The 17,650-nt window shown below is 47.8% G+C and overlaps 1 protein-coding gene across 1 annotated transcript; it reads left to right on the forward strand.

The window, feature by feature from the left end:
- Window positions 1-2,519: 2,519 nt before the first annotated feature.
- LOC107306161 (sperm-associated antigen 4 protein-like) lies at window positions 2,520-10,958 on the forward strand. The gene is made up of 12 exons (XM_015849056.3): window positions 2,520-5,479; window positions 6,040-6,107; window positions 6,420-6,498; window positions 6,981-7,048; window positions 7,835-7,893; window positions 8,023-8,063; window positions 8,331-8,418; window positions 8,918-9,002; window positions 9,471-9,568; window positions 9,762-9,923; window positions 10,111-10,200; window positions 10,768-10,958. The coding sequence occupies exons 1-12, from the start codon at window positions 5,352-5,354 to the stop codon at window positions 10,894-10,896; spliced, it is 1,095 nt and encodes a 364-aa protein (XP_015704542.1). The 5' UTR covers window positions 2,520-5,351; the 3' UTR covers window positions 10,897-10,958.
- Window positions 10,959-17,650: the final 6,692 nt, after the last annotated feature.

Raw genomic sequence — 17,650 nt, forward strand, 5'->3', positions numbered from 1 at the left:
CATACAAGAGCCATAGTTGTATGGATGGTACATTGCGGTAACACAGTCTGATTTAGGGAGTCGTCTGTAGTGGAAGTTGGTTTGGCCTTAAGGCATGCAAACACCTATCAGCTGCTTCACATCCTTTCTTGGAAACCTCCAGAACAGACGGGGAAGCGGTAATTTTTTCTCCATTTACATACATTACATTGGTTAGGGAGTGGGTAAAAAGTGTGCTGGTAACTCCCACTTCCCTATAAATCAAATTACTTAGTTACATGAGAGGTAAGTGGGTGGTAAACTTGTGCAAGGAGACATGAATTTACGTAATCTTCTTGAAAGATCATTATTAATGAGAGTGTAATGAGAGATAATATCTAGGAGAAAGGGAGAGTACAACTGCTTGGAAAAGAGCCTGAGGCTTGAGAAACTCCATGGGTACAAGAGAATAGCAAAGAAGGAGGTACAAGATGACAAAAGAAGAGAGGAATAGGCTTTGAAATAAAGAAAGGCTTGAGAAACAAGAAACTGAGAAATTTACCTACAGTGTATGGAATGTAAGGCTTGGAACTCTGTTAGGAATCAGGTAAAAGAGATGCTGTAGCAGATTGGTTTTGTTTGCTTTAGATGTTTGTATTTCCTTCAGGATATCTCGCTGCAGCAGGTGAATCACTGAATTGCAGAGGTTGGAAGGGAACTCAAGGGACTATCGAGCCTAAACCTGCTAAAGCAGATTCCCTACAATGGATCTTCAATATCTGCATAGAAGACAACTCCACAGCCTCTGTGGGCACCTAGTTCCAGTGCTTTGTCGTCCTTACCACAAAGAAGTTCTGCATATTTGTATGGAACTTCCTGTGTATGACTTTTAGGCCATTCCTCCTTGTCCTGTCACTATACACCATTAAGAGCCTGGCTTCATCCATTTGCCTTCCAGCTCTTTGTAGATATTTATGAACACTAATCAGATCCCCCCTCAGTCTTCTTTTACTGAGGCTGAACAGACCCAGGTCACTCAGCCCTTCCTCATATGGGAGATGCTCCAGGCCCTTCATCATCTTTGTGGCCTTCTGCTGGGCTCTGTCTAGGAGGTCCCTGTTTTTCTGAACTGTGGATTATTATTTCTTGCTGTCTCAAGAACACGCTTTCAAAGGCAACTATCTATCTGCCATGCTGTAAAACATGGGCACTTTGACCCTATCCATACAACATAAAATCATCTTCCTGCTGTGTCTTGAGAACAGGCTTCTCATCTCAGCAGCCACCTGAATCCCACCAAAACCACTGCATTTGGAAAGGAGATGTCAGTACCACTTCCCTCCTAACAAATCTTCTTTTTCCTAACAAATGTCTCAGCTTTCTACCACAAGGTTTTGAAAGCTTATCCCCTACTTTGTGACATCTGGGGTCCCTGACAATAAAAACTTTGAAAGACAGAAAAAAAACCCACCTATCAGACTAAAGAAAGGAAATCATATGCAGGTATTAAAACAAGATACCCCTATAAAGAACTGGTATTTGAGAAAATTTCAGATGCATATCTAAGAATGTAATTTTGTTCCAGTCTTACAATAATAATAGTCTAATAATATATTATTATATAATAATAATAAATTACTTACTATTTAATTTTTGTCCCTTTAGCATCCTCTGTTATTTTCTCTGTATTTCCTCTGTAATACTTACTAGTCATTGTGAGAAGGGAATGTACATAAACAATTCAACTTCTGGGCATGGGAGGCAACCTTTACCATCAGTTGTAAATACTTGGAAGTCTTAAGTTAAGCACTTCCAGAAGAAATATGAAAATTTACAGCTCATTTTGTTTTGAATTCTGAACATTTGGAATGAGTTTTTGCCACGGCGGAGCTCTTGGATACAGAAGGAGCAAAATTATATCTTTCTTTGTTTAAAACCAAAGAAACCCAACCTTTTTCACATTTCAAAACATTTCTAGAAAGGACAGATATGATGCGAAAGTTTGTTCTGCTCTATTTCTTAAGGCAAAAATGGGTGGGTTTTATATCTGCTGATCTGCATTTGTCATTATGTGTATGTTCTTTCTTTTTTGCTTTGTTTTCCTTTTCGAAGTGTAATACCTTCTACTTAATTTAAAATATTTCTCAGTCCATAATGTGAGTCAATGTCAGATTGATTTTTGCCCCCTCATCAGAATGAGTAACAAATGCAGCATACACCCAGCTCCATCATCTCCCCTATTCTTTTCCAGGAACTGACACATTGAACCATATGGTGCCCTTTCCTGAGCTAAAGGTTTCCTGCTCCAGTAGTACCAAGCCTGTTGCACTACATAAAACTGAAAGACCAGAGGAAGACTGAAAAAAATACGTATTATTTTTCTGTTTCCTTTTCTCCTCTGGAGTTGAATGATGTGAGTCATACAATGATGGAATTCCATGAAACCTGGTGCCATAAGACTTTTGCTGTGATCCCCAAACAGAAGAAAGGAGAGGAATGAAACTTGCTCTTTTAAAAGTGTCTCCATATTTTTCCTTCTTTTCATTTAATTGATTTTAATTTGAATCATCTCTCAGAACTTCTTGACATGGCTTTATAAAAAGATTGAGTCCTCAAAGTACTCAGTATGAAAAATTCAGCTGTAAATAATTGCGGCCCTCTCCAAAGCAGAATGAACTGTTGATTGCCCAGTAACATCTGCCATGTTGAGAGAAACGTTTCCTACTTCCTTATTTATCATGTATCAGAGCTCCGTGGCACCTCCTGGGACCTCTGTAGAGTCACGCAATCCCACTGCTATGCAAAACCAACGTTTCTTTCCTGCCTCAAACCCTAAGCGCTGCCAACACCTCGACTCCTTCTTTTTCAGGAAGGAGATGGCCAAAAGGAGCTCTGGGATCTATCTGCTCTTTTTTCTGATCTTCGTATCATCTCTCGGGCCTATGAGGGAGGCTGCCGGTCCTACCAAGCTCGCTATCATCGGGGCAGAGGCAGCACAGAAGATGGCTGCCGTCTAACGTTTGTCTCCCCCCACCAGGACCCGTCTTGGTAGTTGCAGGGCGTGACGCGGCTTCTCTGGCCCCGCTCCACCACGTCGTTACTGGTTTTTGCATCGTTGCCCTGTTTGTGTACAGTGCGGGGCTGCAAAAATCACGGGTTTTGGCACCAGTGAGATGTCTTTGGCAGACTGCATTTGCATACAGCTGCTGGGTGTCACATTAAATGGGCAGCACCAAAGTGTATGGAAAGGAAATACAAATTATTTGTGCCTCCTTTTCTAGAGATGGGAGCCATCGTGAGGGCCTTGACTGAAGGCTATGAGTTTAAGAAATATCACATCTCAGACCTTGAGGCAGCAGACCGGAGATGCAAGGAAAGGAAGCAGGCGTACCAAGAATGGTGCAGAAAAGAGTGGTGCAAAATAGTTTGTGGAAGATATCCCTCAGCTGGGGTAGGAGCAATAGTGTGGAAGCCTCTGTGCTCGGGGAGTAAAGATTCGAGGCCTTATCTCCTGCTCTTCGGTAGACTGGAAAGCCTCACTGCTGGCGTTACTGTGGTATTGTTTGGGAGCCTCGTATTGATGTATCTGGATTGGTTCTCCTTTAAAAAAAACAAACGTAGAACTGCAGACTGCCAGTAAGACACATTTAGTGTATTGCCTTCTGCCTTTCCTTGCCAAAGCAAAGGTACTCCTCAGATGAGAAAACATGGACTGCGCACCATGGTTCACTTTCATTGAGCCTCTTTGCTCAACTAGAGAGAATCTGTCATCATCCAAAGATGTTTTGTTCCAGCTGTATGTGTTTAGGTGTGGGTTCCTCTAAACTTCTACACCGTAACTCTGTCTTTGCAATGGTTATGTACTGCATACATTAGATTTCAGCTTATAGGTTGGTTGTGTGTAAGGAAGCTGAAGCGAGAGTGATGGTCATCAGGGTGAGAGAGAGGAAAGTTGGGGTAGCTGCGGGTTTCTGAATGCACCTGGAGGCCAGTGCTGTGACAAGCTCCCAGGTAAACAACAAGGGACTCTGCTTGCAGCCATGTGCTCTTGAGCCAATCCCCCATGACTTTCATTCTTGTTTGGGATGAGATGTTGGGATTATGGCAGTCATTTGTGACAGGTCACAGGTTTCATCAATTGTTGAAACACAAGGAATTCCCACAAAGGACATCTGTAGGGCACATGCACCCAACTTCCTGCTCCCAGCAGTGACTGGTGCTCCAATGGAAAGTCTTTCCTTTGCATTGTCATCACAGATTGCTCCATATCTGACAAGCGTATGGTATCTGACCTGTAGCTGTCTTGATGGGATAGTGGCAGATGAGCTCTTGCCATTTGCGTGGCTTTGCACAGTTCCCAGGCTTCATACCTTTCTCTCTCTGCCTTTTGTTAAATGTAGAGGTGATGGGAGGCACTCCTAAACTTGCAAAGAAAGGGAGACACAAAGGAGTGCCTGCGTGTCTACTCATCTGTGAGCTCTGTGTGCTCGTTAGGGGCTGGGCAGCTCTCTGACTTGTACACGTCTGTAGAAACTTGCCCTCTCTGGTGAGTGAACAAGCCCAGAAGATTCAGTTCCTGAGGAAGGGGGTAGCTTGCCTGTCTGCGGAGACTGGCTCAGTGACAAAGCTGATCCTGCGCTATGGGGAAGACGCAGGGATGAGCAGAGCTTTGGGCAGGTCACTGTTGTGTGGGCTGCCCGTGGGATTTCCCTGCTGACCCCAGACTCATCTCTTGTCAAGGATTGCTGGTTGAGGTGTGGCACCTTGTGACAAATGATAATATTTAGCAGTTTGGGCTTAGGTGAAATTTGCTATGAATCACAGTTCCTTTCATGCTTCTACAGAAGTGGGCAATCCTGACAAGGGTGTGCCAGATCAGTGTTACACTACAGTTTCTATTTACTACTTCCCAGTACACATGTTCTCCCATTTCCTCACTGGGTGAGGACTCCCAGGTTCACAGCCTGTGTGAGGCTCCTCATTCCCTCAGCAGATTTCCTGTTCCTGTTAGCCCCTTGATTAGCCCCTCCCCATTCTCCCCCTCCTCTTCTTTAGCTTTTAACTGTTCTGAAAAATATAAAAGCTGCGGGGTCTCCCACCTCTCAGCCATGCTGATTGTAAGGTCAGAGCCACGAGCTGACACTGTGCAGGCCCAAGCCTCTGTGAGGTCATGACTGGGTGCCACAATCTGGCCCACTGAGCCTCCACATGGCATTGTTGGCAGTGGCTGCCAATGCATGTGGAGAGCTTGTGCTGCTATCCTGGTGGCTGTGCCTGGGGCAGGCGCACTTCTCCTGCAGACCGGGTTTAGGCTTGTTGCTCAGTGTCCACCTTCTGCGTAGACATTCCTGCTGCTGAAGGGGATACTGAGAGGGGGACAGCTTGATTCCTCCATGAGGAGGAGAAAGACTCCCCGGAGACCAGAAGGGACACAGAGGGCCCATGGAAGGGTGAGGGTGAGAAGAGCCGGCAGGAACTTGGAAGAGGCAGAAATGGAGAGCAACCGGTTCCCAGAAAACAGGTAGGTGGTAGGTTTGTTCCTCCCAGGGACACGAGCTGTTGGGCAGCGAAGATGGAGCGAATGTGGGCCTGAAGACAACACGAAGTCCATATCCCATGGGAATACTGGGTGAAAAGGAACCTGGCATGCTGCTCGTATCTTTCCATGCTGCTCATATCCTTTCCACGCTGCTCATATCCTTTCCATGCTGCCTGTGTCCTTTCCATGCTGCCCATTGTTGTCATGCTCGGGCTGCTCCATGGGAGGCTTCCCACCATCTTCTTGCCAGGGCCTCCAAGCAAGCTTCTTGCTAGGGCCTCCAAGCTTCTCTGCTGGCCATGGCTCCCGTGGTGTGGAGATGGTGCACAGCAGGGCTTTTCATAGTTTCATAGTCTCGTGCGGGTTGGAAGGGACCTTAGAGATCATCGAGTCCAGCCCCCGGGATTCGAGCCTCTGTGTAGCAGAGCGGCACTTCTACCACTTGCGCCACAGGGGGGATTCGAACTCCAGGCCCCAGTGCTGCAAGGCGGCGTCTTTAACCACTGCACCACCGGGGCACACATTTTCATTTTCTTCCACAGGTGCACCCACTCTGCGGTGGCCCGGGCAGGGCCAGCCAGCTTCAGAAGCAGTGCTTCATGTAATGAGGGTAAGTCCAGGGCTGCTTTGCTCCACCAGGTTCCTGGGAAGCATTTTGGCCAGCAAGGGGCACCCCAGTACAACAGGAGCTGGGACGCCAAGCCTTAGGCTGACCTCCTTCCCTGAACATGCCATCAGAGGTGTGCCTGCAAAGCGACTCTTCCCAGCCCTCGGTATCCCACTCACAGGATGCTTCCAGCTGCCCCTTCTCCTGGACACAATCACAGCCCTGCCCCTATCCTTCTTAGAGGGTCTGACATGGTCCTGACTGGTCTCCCTGGAGGACGTGCTTGAGCTTTTCTTTCTCCCCTTTCTTTGCCAGTGTCCGTCATCATCAGGTATCTGAGAGAGTCACCAACCATGGTCTCCCTCAGGAGACTCTTCCAAAGAGCCATCTCTGTGTGAGTACAGCAGCTGTCCAATGTGTTAATGGGGGTTTCCACGGGTCAGGGTGGGCAGGCCAGGCTGGCAGTGCTACCCACCAGGAGAATGGTGCAGCCTACCTGTGGAGAGCACCTCAAAGCAGGATGTGTTTCTTCATCTCCAGCATAAGGAGATTTGACTCCTCAGTAAAAGAGAAGTCAAGCTTGCAGCAAAGGGCCTGTGACCCACCGCTTTTACTTGCTGGATCAGCATTCTTCCCTGGGTTACTTCAGCACCCTTCCCGAAGGTGCTCTGGGAGCCAGGTTTTGGCATGGTTTTCTGTGGTGCTGAAGGCAGCTGAGGGAAGCCCCACGCCTTCTGGAGGCTGCTCTGTTGGATGTTCTTTGCCAGCAGCAGACTCCCCACATTGCTGCTTTGCAGCCTGTAAGAGAAGATACCCTGTGAAGGGGTCTGCCTCAAACCCTGAGCACTGCCAACACCCTGACTTCTTCTTTTTCAGGAAGGAGATAGCCAAACGGAGCTCTTGGATCTGTCTGGTCCTTTTTCTGATCTTCGTATCATCTCTCAGTGAGTATTTGCCTGCTGCCAGCAGCACACACAAACGCTAGAGGGGTGGGCAGGTTCTGGAGCACCGCCAAGGCCCTTCGCACCTCCCGCTTCTGCAGCTTGGGTTGCTCCGGAGACGCCGTTCACACACAGATCCCACGTGGCCCGACGGCCAACTCAGAGCCATTTCAGAGCTTTTGGTTTGGGTGCTGTGAGCAGGAGCTCCCACAGCCCCGTAGCTTTTGTCCTCTGTAGCAGTCAGCGTAAGATCAGTGTTCAGCCCAGCCATGCCTATGAGGGAGACTGCCTGTCCTACCAAGATCGCTGTCATTGGGGCAGAGGCAGTGGGAACAAAAAGCCCTTGTGCTTTACAGTCAGGGTTGCAGAAGACCTTTCCCCCTTCTCAAAACCGTAAGCCAAGTCCTGTGCTGGGGAAGTGCCCAGTGCTGCTGTGCTGCTGCTGCTCCTGCAGCCCTCTGCATGGAGGGATGCTGGGGGAAGTAGAGACAGTGACAGGCAGGGCCAGTGTAAGTTCATCTTGGGAGGCTGAGCATGGGCTTACCCAAGGTTATGTGGAAAGAGAGGGATGCGAAGGTCTGGGGGCAGTCCCTACCATTAATGGGAGCTGGGAAAGGTAAACCCCCAAGCCAAAGAACAGGATTCATTCTTGCAGCCATGTGCTCTCTGCCCCAGTCCCCCACATCCTCAGGGAACATCTTGCACCCTGGTTTGGGGGGAGATAGTGGGTCTATGGCAATCCTTAGAAACCATAGAGAAATAACCTTCTGTCTGTGTTGCAAATGACAGCTGGTTCTTACACTGGAGTCTTGTTTGCACGGCGATTTTGGATAACGGATTTCATGCAGGTCAGTGACGACTGCTGAGGGACAGGGAATTCCCACAGAGGATGTCTGTAGGTGGTGGCTGGGCAAATGCACGCGTCCTCCTTTTGCCAGCAGAGAGTGGTGCTCCAATGGAAAGTCTTTCCCTTTCAGATGCTGTCGCTGCAGACTGTTCCATGCATAATGAACTCAGGGTAAGGGCCCCCATCTGCCCTGCTGCTCTCTTGATGGGATAGTGGCAGACGAGCTCTTGCCATTTGCGCTGCCATGCACAATCCTCAGGGCATGTGCCTTTCCCTTTCTGTCTTCTATTACATGTGGAGGTAATGGGAAGCGCTTCTAAGCTTGGAAGGAAAAGGCAGCACAAAGGAGTGCCTGTGTGCCTGCTCATCCGTGAGCTCAGAGTGCACTTGAGGGGCTGGGCAGCTCTCTGACAACATCTGCTTTGTGGGTGTTTGCAGGAACTTGCTGACTGATCAAACCCAGGGGATTGAAAACCAGAAGAAGGGGGTGCCCTACCTGACTGAAGATCATGGCACTGTGATGAAGGTGATCCTGCGCTTTGGGGAAGAGGCTGGGATTAGCAGAGCCTTGGGCAGAGCCTGTGGGATTTCCCTGCTGACCCCAGCCACTCATCTCACAGCAGGCACTGCTGTTTGAGCTCCCCTTCTGCAAAGGCTTTCGCTTGGTCATGTTTAACCAGGACACCTCCTTCAGCTGGAAAGCTGCCCACATTCTTGTCCTGGTAATCTGGGACCTCTGGCAGCTTTGGTTTCTTCACAGAGGGTTGAGACCCCCAGCTGCCCTTCCCGATGTATCCCCCCCCACCACAGCTCATCCGGAGACTGTGGAGACAACAGGCCAGTGCTGGGGGACACAAAAACTGCTGTCCAGCCCTTAACTTGTCCTGAAGAGGCTGAGCGCCTCTGTAGATGAGGCCTGTGTTTTGCTTTCTGACATGCTTCCTGACAACGTTCCTTGTCTCTGACACGGAACCCAGTGGTCCAACGTAGCAGCCTGGTGATGTGCTGCTTTCTGTCTTCGCCAGGTCATCCAGTACTTGAGAGGGGCAGTGTCTGTGAAGCCTAGGGAAAACTGCTTTGCAAAATCTGACTGGGTTTGGAAAAGTGCAGGTATGGACACAGACAGGCATGTCTTGTTATGCTGGGCTTATGCTCAACGCTGCCAAAAGGAGGCTATGCTGCAGCCTCATCTCTCTTCCTCTGAGGAAGAGCCAGATGAGACTAAATCACCTGGCCCAAGGACACAGCTGTGGCACTGTGGCTCCCTTGGGCTCAGCGGCTCAGCCCCATCATGCCCTTGCTCCTTACATGGGTGCCCCTGGCAGGAGTTACTGCACTTTGCTGGTATTTCTCATGGACCACAACCAGGTCCATGTTGTCCTTAGATCTCCCCACGCAGCTCAGCCTTGAGTCTCCTGTCCTTCACACAGAGCCTTGCTACCCGCCAGTGTCCGTAGACTCCATCTCTTTACACCGCAGAGAGGGATGCTGTCAGCAGGAAGCCTTAGAAATAGCTTGAGCCAACTAGGTGCTGGCAGACTGTGTTCCTGGCAATCATCCACTCTCTTCTCAATTTAGGGGTCTCCATAGACCTGCAGAGATCATCTGGGCCTGCGTGGCACTGCAGGGTGGCTTGGTTCCTGTGCTCCCCAAACATGCTGGAGACCTTTGAGCAGGTAGGGTAACAGAAATCCTAGGTGCTGCTTTTGTTCCCTCCTGTCAAGCTGGGGGAAGCCCCTGGGACTCTTCCCTCAGTTCCCTCCGCAGTACTGCTCAAGCCCATGGTTCTGCTCAGGTGCCTGTGCTTTTGGCTGTGTGGGCAGCAGTGTGGGCCTCATCTCTCACTCACTCCCTGCTCTCTGCTTTCAGGTGGACATTTCCCCGGGTTTCTGCTGGCCTTTGAAAGCATCTCTGAACTCGGTGGTCTTCAACTTGCCTTCAAAAGTCCTTCCTACTGCAGTCACTGTGCAGCATGACACAGACATAACCCTGTGGGACATCAGCAGTGCTCCCCGTAATTTTGTTGTCTTTGTAAGTATATAGAGGGCTGGGACATGGCTGTAGGGAAATGCCCCCGCTAGGGGACATACTGGAGAAGAGGACTCGTACATTCTTTGAGCAGTGCTCAAGGGGAGACTCAGCGCCACCACATCCTGCACCACATGTGGCCCAGGTGTGGTATATGTATTGACCTGCTGCCCTGTGTGATATCTTGTAGGGTTTGGATAAGGAAGGAGAAAATGTAGCTATACTTGGGAAATTCACCTACGATATCAGTAAAGAGCTGACCCAGACCTTTGAACTGCAGGTACAGTCATTGCGTGCGGGCAGGAGACCATTCCAGAAACAGCTTTGGCAGCAAGTCAGTGGCAGGGGGAGCATAGGGAATCCCTGCTAGGGCAGGGGTCCAGCGCGGGGTAGGAGAAACATGCTGAGGTTCAGAAGACCGAGAGCACGTGACGTGGCAGGGTGGCTGAATGAAGCAGGGAGAGCGCCTTGTTGGACCCAGCACTGCGGAGGTGCACAGAGTTCCCCAGCAATGCCCACCTCTTTTGGCAGAGCCTTGCAGGCCCACACGTGTTGGGAATTGCCTTGAAATGCAAGTGTCAGATGGTGAGAGCCAATCTAGGCCCTTTTTCCCCTTGACCACACAGTGTCAGGCTTCCAGTGCTGCTCATTCTGCTACCACAGGCCAGATGTTTGCTCTGCTGGGGCACAAGGGACTTAGAGGGACCGCCTGGGAGAAGGGAAGTCAAGAGAAGCTTCCTCCTCAGCCAGGAAGGGAGCTGGCACCTTGCTGACAAGGAAATGCATGGAGGGAGCTGCAGTTGCTTCTAGGCCAGTTGTGAAGTCTCTTGTCACCTTTGTTTTGCAGACCGGAACTCCCAGAGCCTTTTGGTACATAAAGTTCGTTGTACTCAGCAACTGGGGAAGTGCAGGACAAACCTGTATTTATCGGGTGCAGGTTCATGGCAAGACAGTGGGAACAAATGACATCAGCTGAAGACATTGATAGGCACTGTAGAAAGAGATTCTTTAAAAACTAAAATACAAAATTATCCCAGACCAGTGTTGTGTGTTTGCTGTGGTGCAGAAGGTGTTCTTTCACAGGCTTCCTCTGAGTAGCCCATTTCTACTTGTCCAGCAGAAACCGGACATTCCTCACTTTGCCTCTGCCCCCTGGATGTGAGTGAACCAAGTAAAAGGAGATAATGGTGCCCAAGCCCTTCCTTGTCTGGAGGGATGCTAGGGACACCCATGAGGGCTGGCAGGTATTGTTACATCCACGGGACTTAGAAACCCACCATGGCTGAGGAAGGAATTCGGGTGGTGTGCTCCCAAATCCAGCCTCAATGGTGGTGCCACTGCTGTTGTTGACTCCATATCCCATGGGAACCTCCCGTAGGTGAGAGGGTATTCCTCTCCCATTTCTGCTACTCATGGAGCTCCATAAATGCTGCCTGCATACAGATCCCACCTGGCCCCAGAGCTTTTCCTTTGGATGTTCTGCACAGGAGCTCCCATGGCCCTGCAGCTGCCCAGCCTCTATACCAGTGTAAGAGCAATAACCCAAGTGTCCTCAGTCCAGTCTTGGCAGAGGCAAGGCTGTGATTATGCCCGGAGAGTGGGCAGCTGGGTGCATCCTGTGAGCGGGATACCAAGGACTGGGAAGAGTCACTTTGCAGGCACACCTCTGATGGCACGTTCAGGGAAGGAGGTCAGCCTAAGGCTTGGCGTCCCAGCTCCTGTTGTACTGGGGTGCCCCTTGCTGGCCAAAACGCTTCCCAGGAGCCTGGTGGAGCAAAGCAGCCCTGGACTTACCCTCATTGCAAGAAGCACTGCTTCTGACGCTGGCTGGCCCTGCTTGGGACCACCAGAGAGGGGGCGCAGCCGTGGAAGAAAATGAAAAACCCTGCTGTGCACCATCTCCATGCTGTGGGAACTATGACCAGCAGAACTGACCTGCTCGGAGGCATCTTTTCAAGCCTCCCAGGGAGCAGCCCCAGCATGGTGACAATGGGCAGGATGGAAAGGATACGAGCAGCATGGAAAGGACAAGAGCAGCATGCCTGCTTTCTTTTCACCCCATGTTCCCATGGGATCTGGACTTGGTAACAGCTGCAGCACTGTGGGGGCTGGTTTGGTAGTCTCAGGTGGGCTTTCAGCTTAGACTCTTCTCCCAAGTGTTTCTGAGCCCAGTGGCTCTTCTAGCCACAGCCCTCCCATGGTGACAGCTGAGTGTGTCCTGTAGCAGGGAAGCTGCTCCTTAAACACCTTCAGGGATGGTGACTCCACCACTTCCCTGTGCAGCCTGCTCCAATCATGTAATTGCCAAGGTTGGAAACAGCCTCTAAGATCATCCATTCCAACTTTCCACCTACTACCAGTATTTCCCACTAAACTGTGTCCTTGAGTACATTATCTAGAGAACCACAGATGCCTGCAGAATGACAGAATGCCTACCCACTCTTTCTGAGAAGAAATTCTTCCTAATATTCAACCTGAACATCCCTTCCCTCCAGTCCTACCTCTGGTTCAGTAGGAAAAGCAACTGATGCCTGCCCCACCACAGCCTCCTTTCAGGGAGTTGTCAAGGGCTCGAAGGTCTCCTTTGAGCCTCCTCTTCTCCAGACTGAACAATCCCCAGTTCTGTCAGCCACACTCTCTAAGAACCTGTGCTCCAGACCCCTCCCCAGCTTTGTTGTCCTTCTCTGGACAGGTCCCAGGGACTCTGTGTCTTTCTTACAGTGAGGGGCTGTAACAATCAGAAAGATCATCACAATGGAAAAGTAGAAGGAAAAAGGACCATTCAACCAACTCTGAAGATCTAGGCTCACAGGGGAAAACTCCATAAGGGAGGGATCTCCAGAAAGAAATCCTTTCACGCTGGCAGTCAGCCAGGCTCCACCCTGTCTGGATGCACAGATGAATTGCTTCCAGCTGTGCTCCCAAGGCTGACAGGGTCCTTTCCCCAGGTGGTCAATTAGAGGTCCAGACTGTGACTCGACTGTTACCACACGCTCCACTGCTTCACTGCGTGAACCAATGATTGGGCTGGCTGAAGTGCAAGCCTTCCCTAATACAAAGATTCAGTGCAGTGCAACGCTTGTACAGTTGCCCATCACAATGCAGGTTGACATAATAATAGATGATTGATGGTTCCTTCACAGTTGAAGGTTGTGTTCTTTCCTGGGCTAGTTCTTGATGACGTTACTAGAGGCATAGAGTAGCTTGGACCAGGAAAGGCTCAGCTCGCATTTGATCAGTCCCATGTAGTCCATCACCAGGTGTCACACTGACCTTACAGCAGCTCTGGAACATCTTGATATCATGTTGCTCTACCTGGTGATCCTCTGGACTCAAAGAGACTCATGTGGAGCCATACAGATGTTTTGAGATACTAGAAAGAGAAGGTCTGCCTTCCAAGGCAAGGTGCAGGCTGTGTTCCTGTTCTGGACCAGCACCTCAGCTGGTGGCCACATGAAGAGGTGATGGGAGGCACTCCTAAACTTGCAAAGGAAGGGAGACACAAAGGAGTGCCTGCATGTCTGCTCATCTGTGAGCTCTGTGTGCTCGTTAGGGGCTGGGCAGCTCTCTCACTTGTGTGTCTGTAGAAACTTGCCCTCTCTGGTGAGTGAACAAGCCCAGGAGATTCAGTTCCTGAGGAAGGGGGTAACTTGCCTGTCTGCGGAGACTGGCTCAGTGACAAAGCTGATCCTGCGCTTTGGGGAAGATGCAGGGATGAGCAGCTGGATGGATGCAAGGGACACCCAGGAGGGCTGGCAGGTGTTGCAACAGTCACGGGGCTTAGAAACCCACCATGGCTGAAGAAGCGGCTTGGGCGGTGTGTTCCCAAAAGCAGCCCCGATGGTGGTGCTGCTGTTGCTGACTCCAAATCCCATGGGAACCTCCCATACTTGGAAGGGTGCTCCTCTCCCACTTCTGCCTCTCAGCGCGCTCTGGAGACGCTGTCTGCACAGACATCCCACCTGGCCCCAGAGCCAAGAGAGCTGTTTCACAGCCTTCCCTTTGGATGCTCTGTGCAGGAACTCCCACAGACCCATAGCATCCATCCTCTATACCAGTCAGTGTGAGAGCATCAACCCAAGTGTCCTAAGCTCACCTAGCACATCTTCCACTTTCTAACCTGCTTTGTTGTCTCTTTCTGGATGGTTTCAAATATCTTAACATCCCTTTTATATTGTGCAGACCTGTAATGAATTCCAAGGCTTGGAATTAAACAGGGTTGAAATGCACTGGTAAAATTCTGGCCTATGTTGACACGTTTGAATGGAAATGTCAAAGAACGTTTAATGAAGTGATGGAGCCAGCATTGGCACCCAGGTATTTGGCTGAGAAAAGTAAAACCACACCATGCCAAGATTTTTTCACAGACTGCACTCCAAACTCAGGAACAGTTTAGGAGAGATGGCTCAGTCTTCACTTCTGTTTTGTTCACACATTGTCTCTGAGTCAACCCATCCCTTTACTGCCAACCCTCTGGACCAGTCCCCCACTGTGGGAAAGAACAGAAAGGCAACAAAGAAGCAATGCAAATTGTTCTCTCTAGCTCCTACACCACAGAAAGCAAACAACCTTCACATCAATGCTTTAATTCTGTGTGTCACTCACACAAAGTCTCTCTGTAAGTTCATGTCTATAGAGCCGCTCAGGAGCAAGCAAGAACTAAGGCATCCCAGGTTCATGGAAATAAATGCCATTCACCAGGGACATTTGGAGACATTTTAGGAACAGGATTCTAAAAGAGGACGCAAACTAACAAAAGATCTGATATGATGCATGTCTGCTAGCTCAGTACAAAGTGATGTCGTTTTTTGGGCACTTTCAGAACAGTGCAGATGTCCAGAAATAATGACCAAGTGTCGAGTGAGCAAATGTGAGAAGTCAAATAATTAGCAATATATGCTTAGCTGGCAAAAATTTATGTTTATCCAGTATTTATATGTTTAGATGAGTGCTGGGAAGATTGTGAGCCTGAAGTTCTCAGCCAGTGAGGAACCAGAGGAGAAAGTGATAAGTGTTGAGTAATGGAGCATATGACCTATCTACTGAAATTCTCTACAAATCAGATTGGGGGGCATAGAAATCAGAAAAAGATGATGCTCCCATCCCAAAGTGCTAGTGTAGGGAGAAGGAGCAGCCTCACTTCTGCAGGTTCCCCCATTTTCCCTAGTATTCCCTGCTCAGCCTTGCAACAGCTGAAGCCATCAGCCTGGCCCCTTCACTGCAGCTCTGTCCTACTCCTGATCACATCCACCTCTTAGCATCATTCTTCTTATGCTTCCTGTAGGATGAAGCTAACCAAGACAATCTGCATCCTCTTGCCCACTTAGGTGAGACCTCCCTGGGTATGTCATGTGCTGATGGCCAGCAAAAGAAGGGCTTCAGGCAGAAAGCATATGGGGAGAGTGGAATCCCTTATCTCCCCCATCTACCTCTCCATCTACGTCTCCATCTCCATGGTCCCTTGGAAATACCCTTGAGCCTATAGCTTGTTCCTGCTCCTCTTTAAACATAAAAAAATCCTAGCCAGTCTGCAGTTTTCATAAGTAAGATGACAATTCTTAAGTATCATAAAGGCAGTTGTATTTATTTATTTTTTTAAATTCCATGATTAAAGAATAAGTTATAATAATTCTCTTTGCTGCTGCTCAGTTGAGGACTCTCAAATCTCTTTTCTTGTAAATATCTGTAGCACTATTTTTTGTTAGTTTTGTAGAACTGCAGCTTATGAAACAATATTTTGCAAAATCAAGCATACACTTCACAATTTTTTTCAGTGAATTAGTACAGCATAGGATAAAACACTTAATTGGATTAGGACGGGTCAACAGAACGCTAGGAATCAGTACGCCAAGTTGGAAACATCACGGGTCTGAGGGAGACCTTAACATATTAGTGCAAACCGTGATATTGAGTATGAATGAAATTGTAGTATGTGAGCTAAATTAACTGTGCTGTAAACATTTTAAATTACTGAACATATTCTTCATATGGCAGATTTTGTAGTGTAAATATATATATATATATATATTTCTTATCCGTCCTTGTGCACTGATTGCAGGGATGTTATTAAAGCACAATTCCCTGTTTAACATACCATGTACAGTGATAAGTTGAGCCTGTTTGGGCTCCTTGGTGGCATGCTGACTTGTTAAGATCAGCGTGGTTTTAACAAGTTAACGGAGAAAGGAAACTGATAGCTGGGGTGGGTGAAATGTTGAGAGGAACTGCTTATTTTGATTGGATAATCCATCTTCCTATTTTGCCAGAATGTTCCTGTGTGCTGCTCCATTTGCTGGCATGAATGTAGCCTGAACTCTGAATGGCTGCTTTCATTGGTGCCTGAGATAAAAGAAATAATGTGATAAGGGATGGCAAATACTCATCCCAAGTATTCGTTGCATTTTACAATGAGATTAAAAGCCTTCCCTGGAGAAGCAATCTATGACAATTTAAAGGTGTTGGAAATGCATAAAGTTTTGCATATATTTATCTCTAGTCTTATACAAATATATGAGTATCTGTGTAGTTAGATGACCTTTTAAGGGCAGAGCTGCTTGCATGGAATCAAAGAGTCGGAACTCTTTATAAGAGTGATCTTGTTAGGTCTACTTGGAAATATAACTGTACTTTGTAAACATATTTCCTCTTTTTATTCTAGCTTAGTGTGGGTTTTGCTTCAGCCACAGACAGAGAAATGATCAAAAGCATTCTGGGCTGCAGCCTTATAGCACTGAATTGACTCTTCTAGTAATTACTTTTAATGAAATATTTCTTAATTAAGCATTAAGGATGTATGATTAGGGAAGGCTGTGTTGTAAGTTGTGTAATGGTTACTCTGCTCAGTACAAAAGTAAAATAAAAGTGGCCAAGTGAGGAAGAAAAATTACTTGTTATAAAAAAACAAACAGGGATGTTTGCACAGCAGGGTGAAGAAACAGCTAAATGTTAGTTTAAGACTATCTTTCCTGAAAGTAAAAAGACAATAGTGAGGTTTCCGAGTGCACTAATAGTCCTGAACTATATGGTTAAAGTAAGCAAACGGATGAATTTTAGGGCAATTTTTGTCTTCTTTCACCATTTTGTCTCTATTTAACATCTATATTCTGACCTGTGCTCTAATGGCATTGACATTTTATTAATCAGTTGCTCATATTAAAAAGTCCATTTGTTTCAGTGTTAGTATTTGAATTCTCATGGCGCTAACAGTGTCTGAGTGAGATCAAGTCCCATCTAATTACCACAATATATGTACATGTAAATATATATATATTTACATACATATGTATATGTATGTAAACAATATACACATATATTGTTATATTAATGTAAATACACAAACATTCACAGACATACATACATGTAAAATACGTAGATTGTTCTGAAAGTAGTGCCATCTATTTATTTTGATGGAAAACACAACAGATACAATGAGCACGATAATACTAGTAAGAGAGCAAATTCTCAGCTACAAAGCAGTATTTTTCAGTGTTGTCACCATCATTAGCTATGCATTTGCCCTCATAACAATCTGCATGGCCATCCGGAACATGGCTTGTCTTTCATGTCGCTGTCACCGAATGGATGTCAGAATTAAAGACGAGGAGAAAGAAAGTAATTTCCCTGACTGAAAATAGGTTGACAAAGCTCAGCTGAACTGTGGGAGTATAAACATAAGGAGACAACATGACATCAATATTCAGCAGGTTCTTGACTTTTCATTGACAGGGCTA

This window comes from Coturnix japonica, chromosome Z (genome assembly GCF_054131305.1).
Source record: "Coturnix japonica strain WE chromosome Z, WE-NBRP24, whole genome shotgun sequence".
NCBI lineage: Eukaryota > Metazoa > Chordata > Aves > Galliformes > Phasianidae > Coturnix > Coturnix japonica.

Bases quoted from the DNA above. Each gene is read 5' to 3' on its own strand.
- LOC107306161 (XM_015849056.3), top strand. From the start codon at position 5,352: ATGAGGAGGAGAAAGACTCCCCGGAGACCAGAAGGGACACAGAGGGCC. The intron at 7,894-8,022 runs GTCAGTGACGAC...TTTCCCTTTCAG, and splicing joins GGATAACGGATTTCATGCAG to ATGCTGTCGCTGCAGACTGT. The intron at 9,924-10,110 runs GTAAGTATATAG...GATATCTTGTAG, and splicing joins CCCGTAATTTTGTTGTCTTT to GGTTTGGATAAGGAAGGAGA.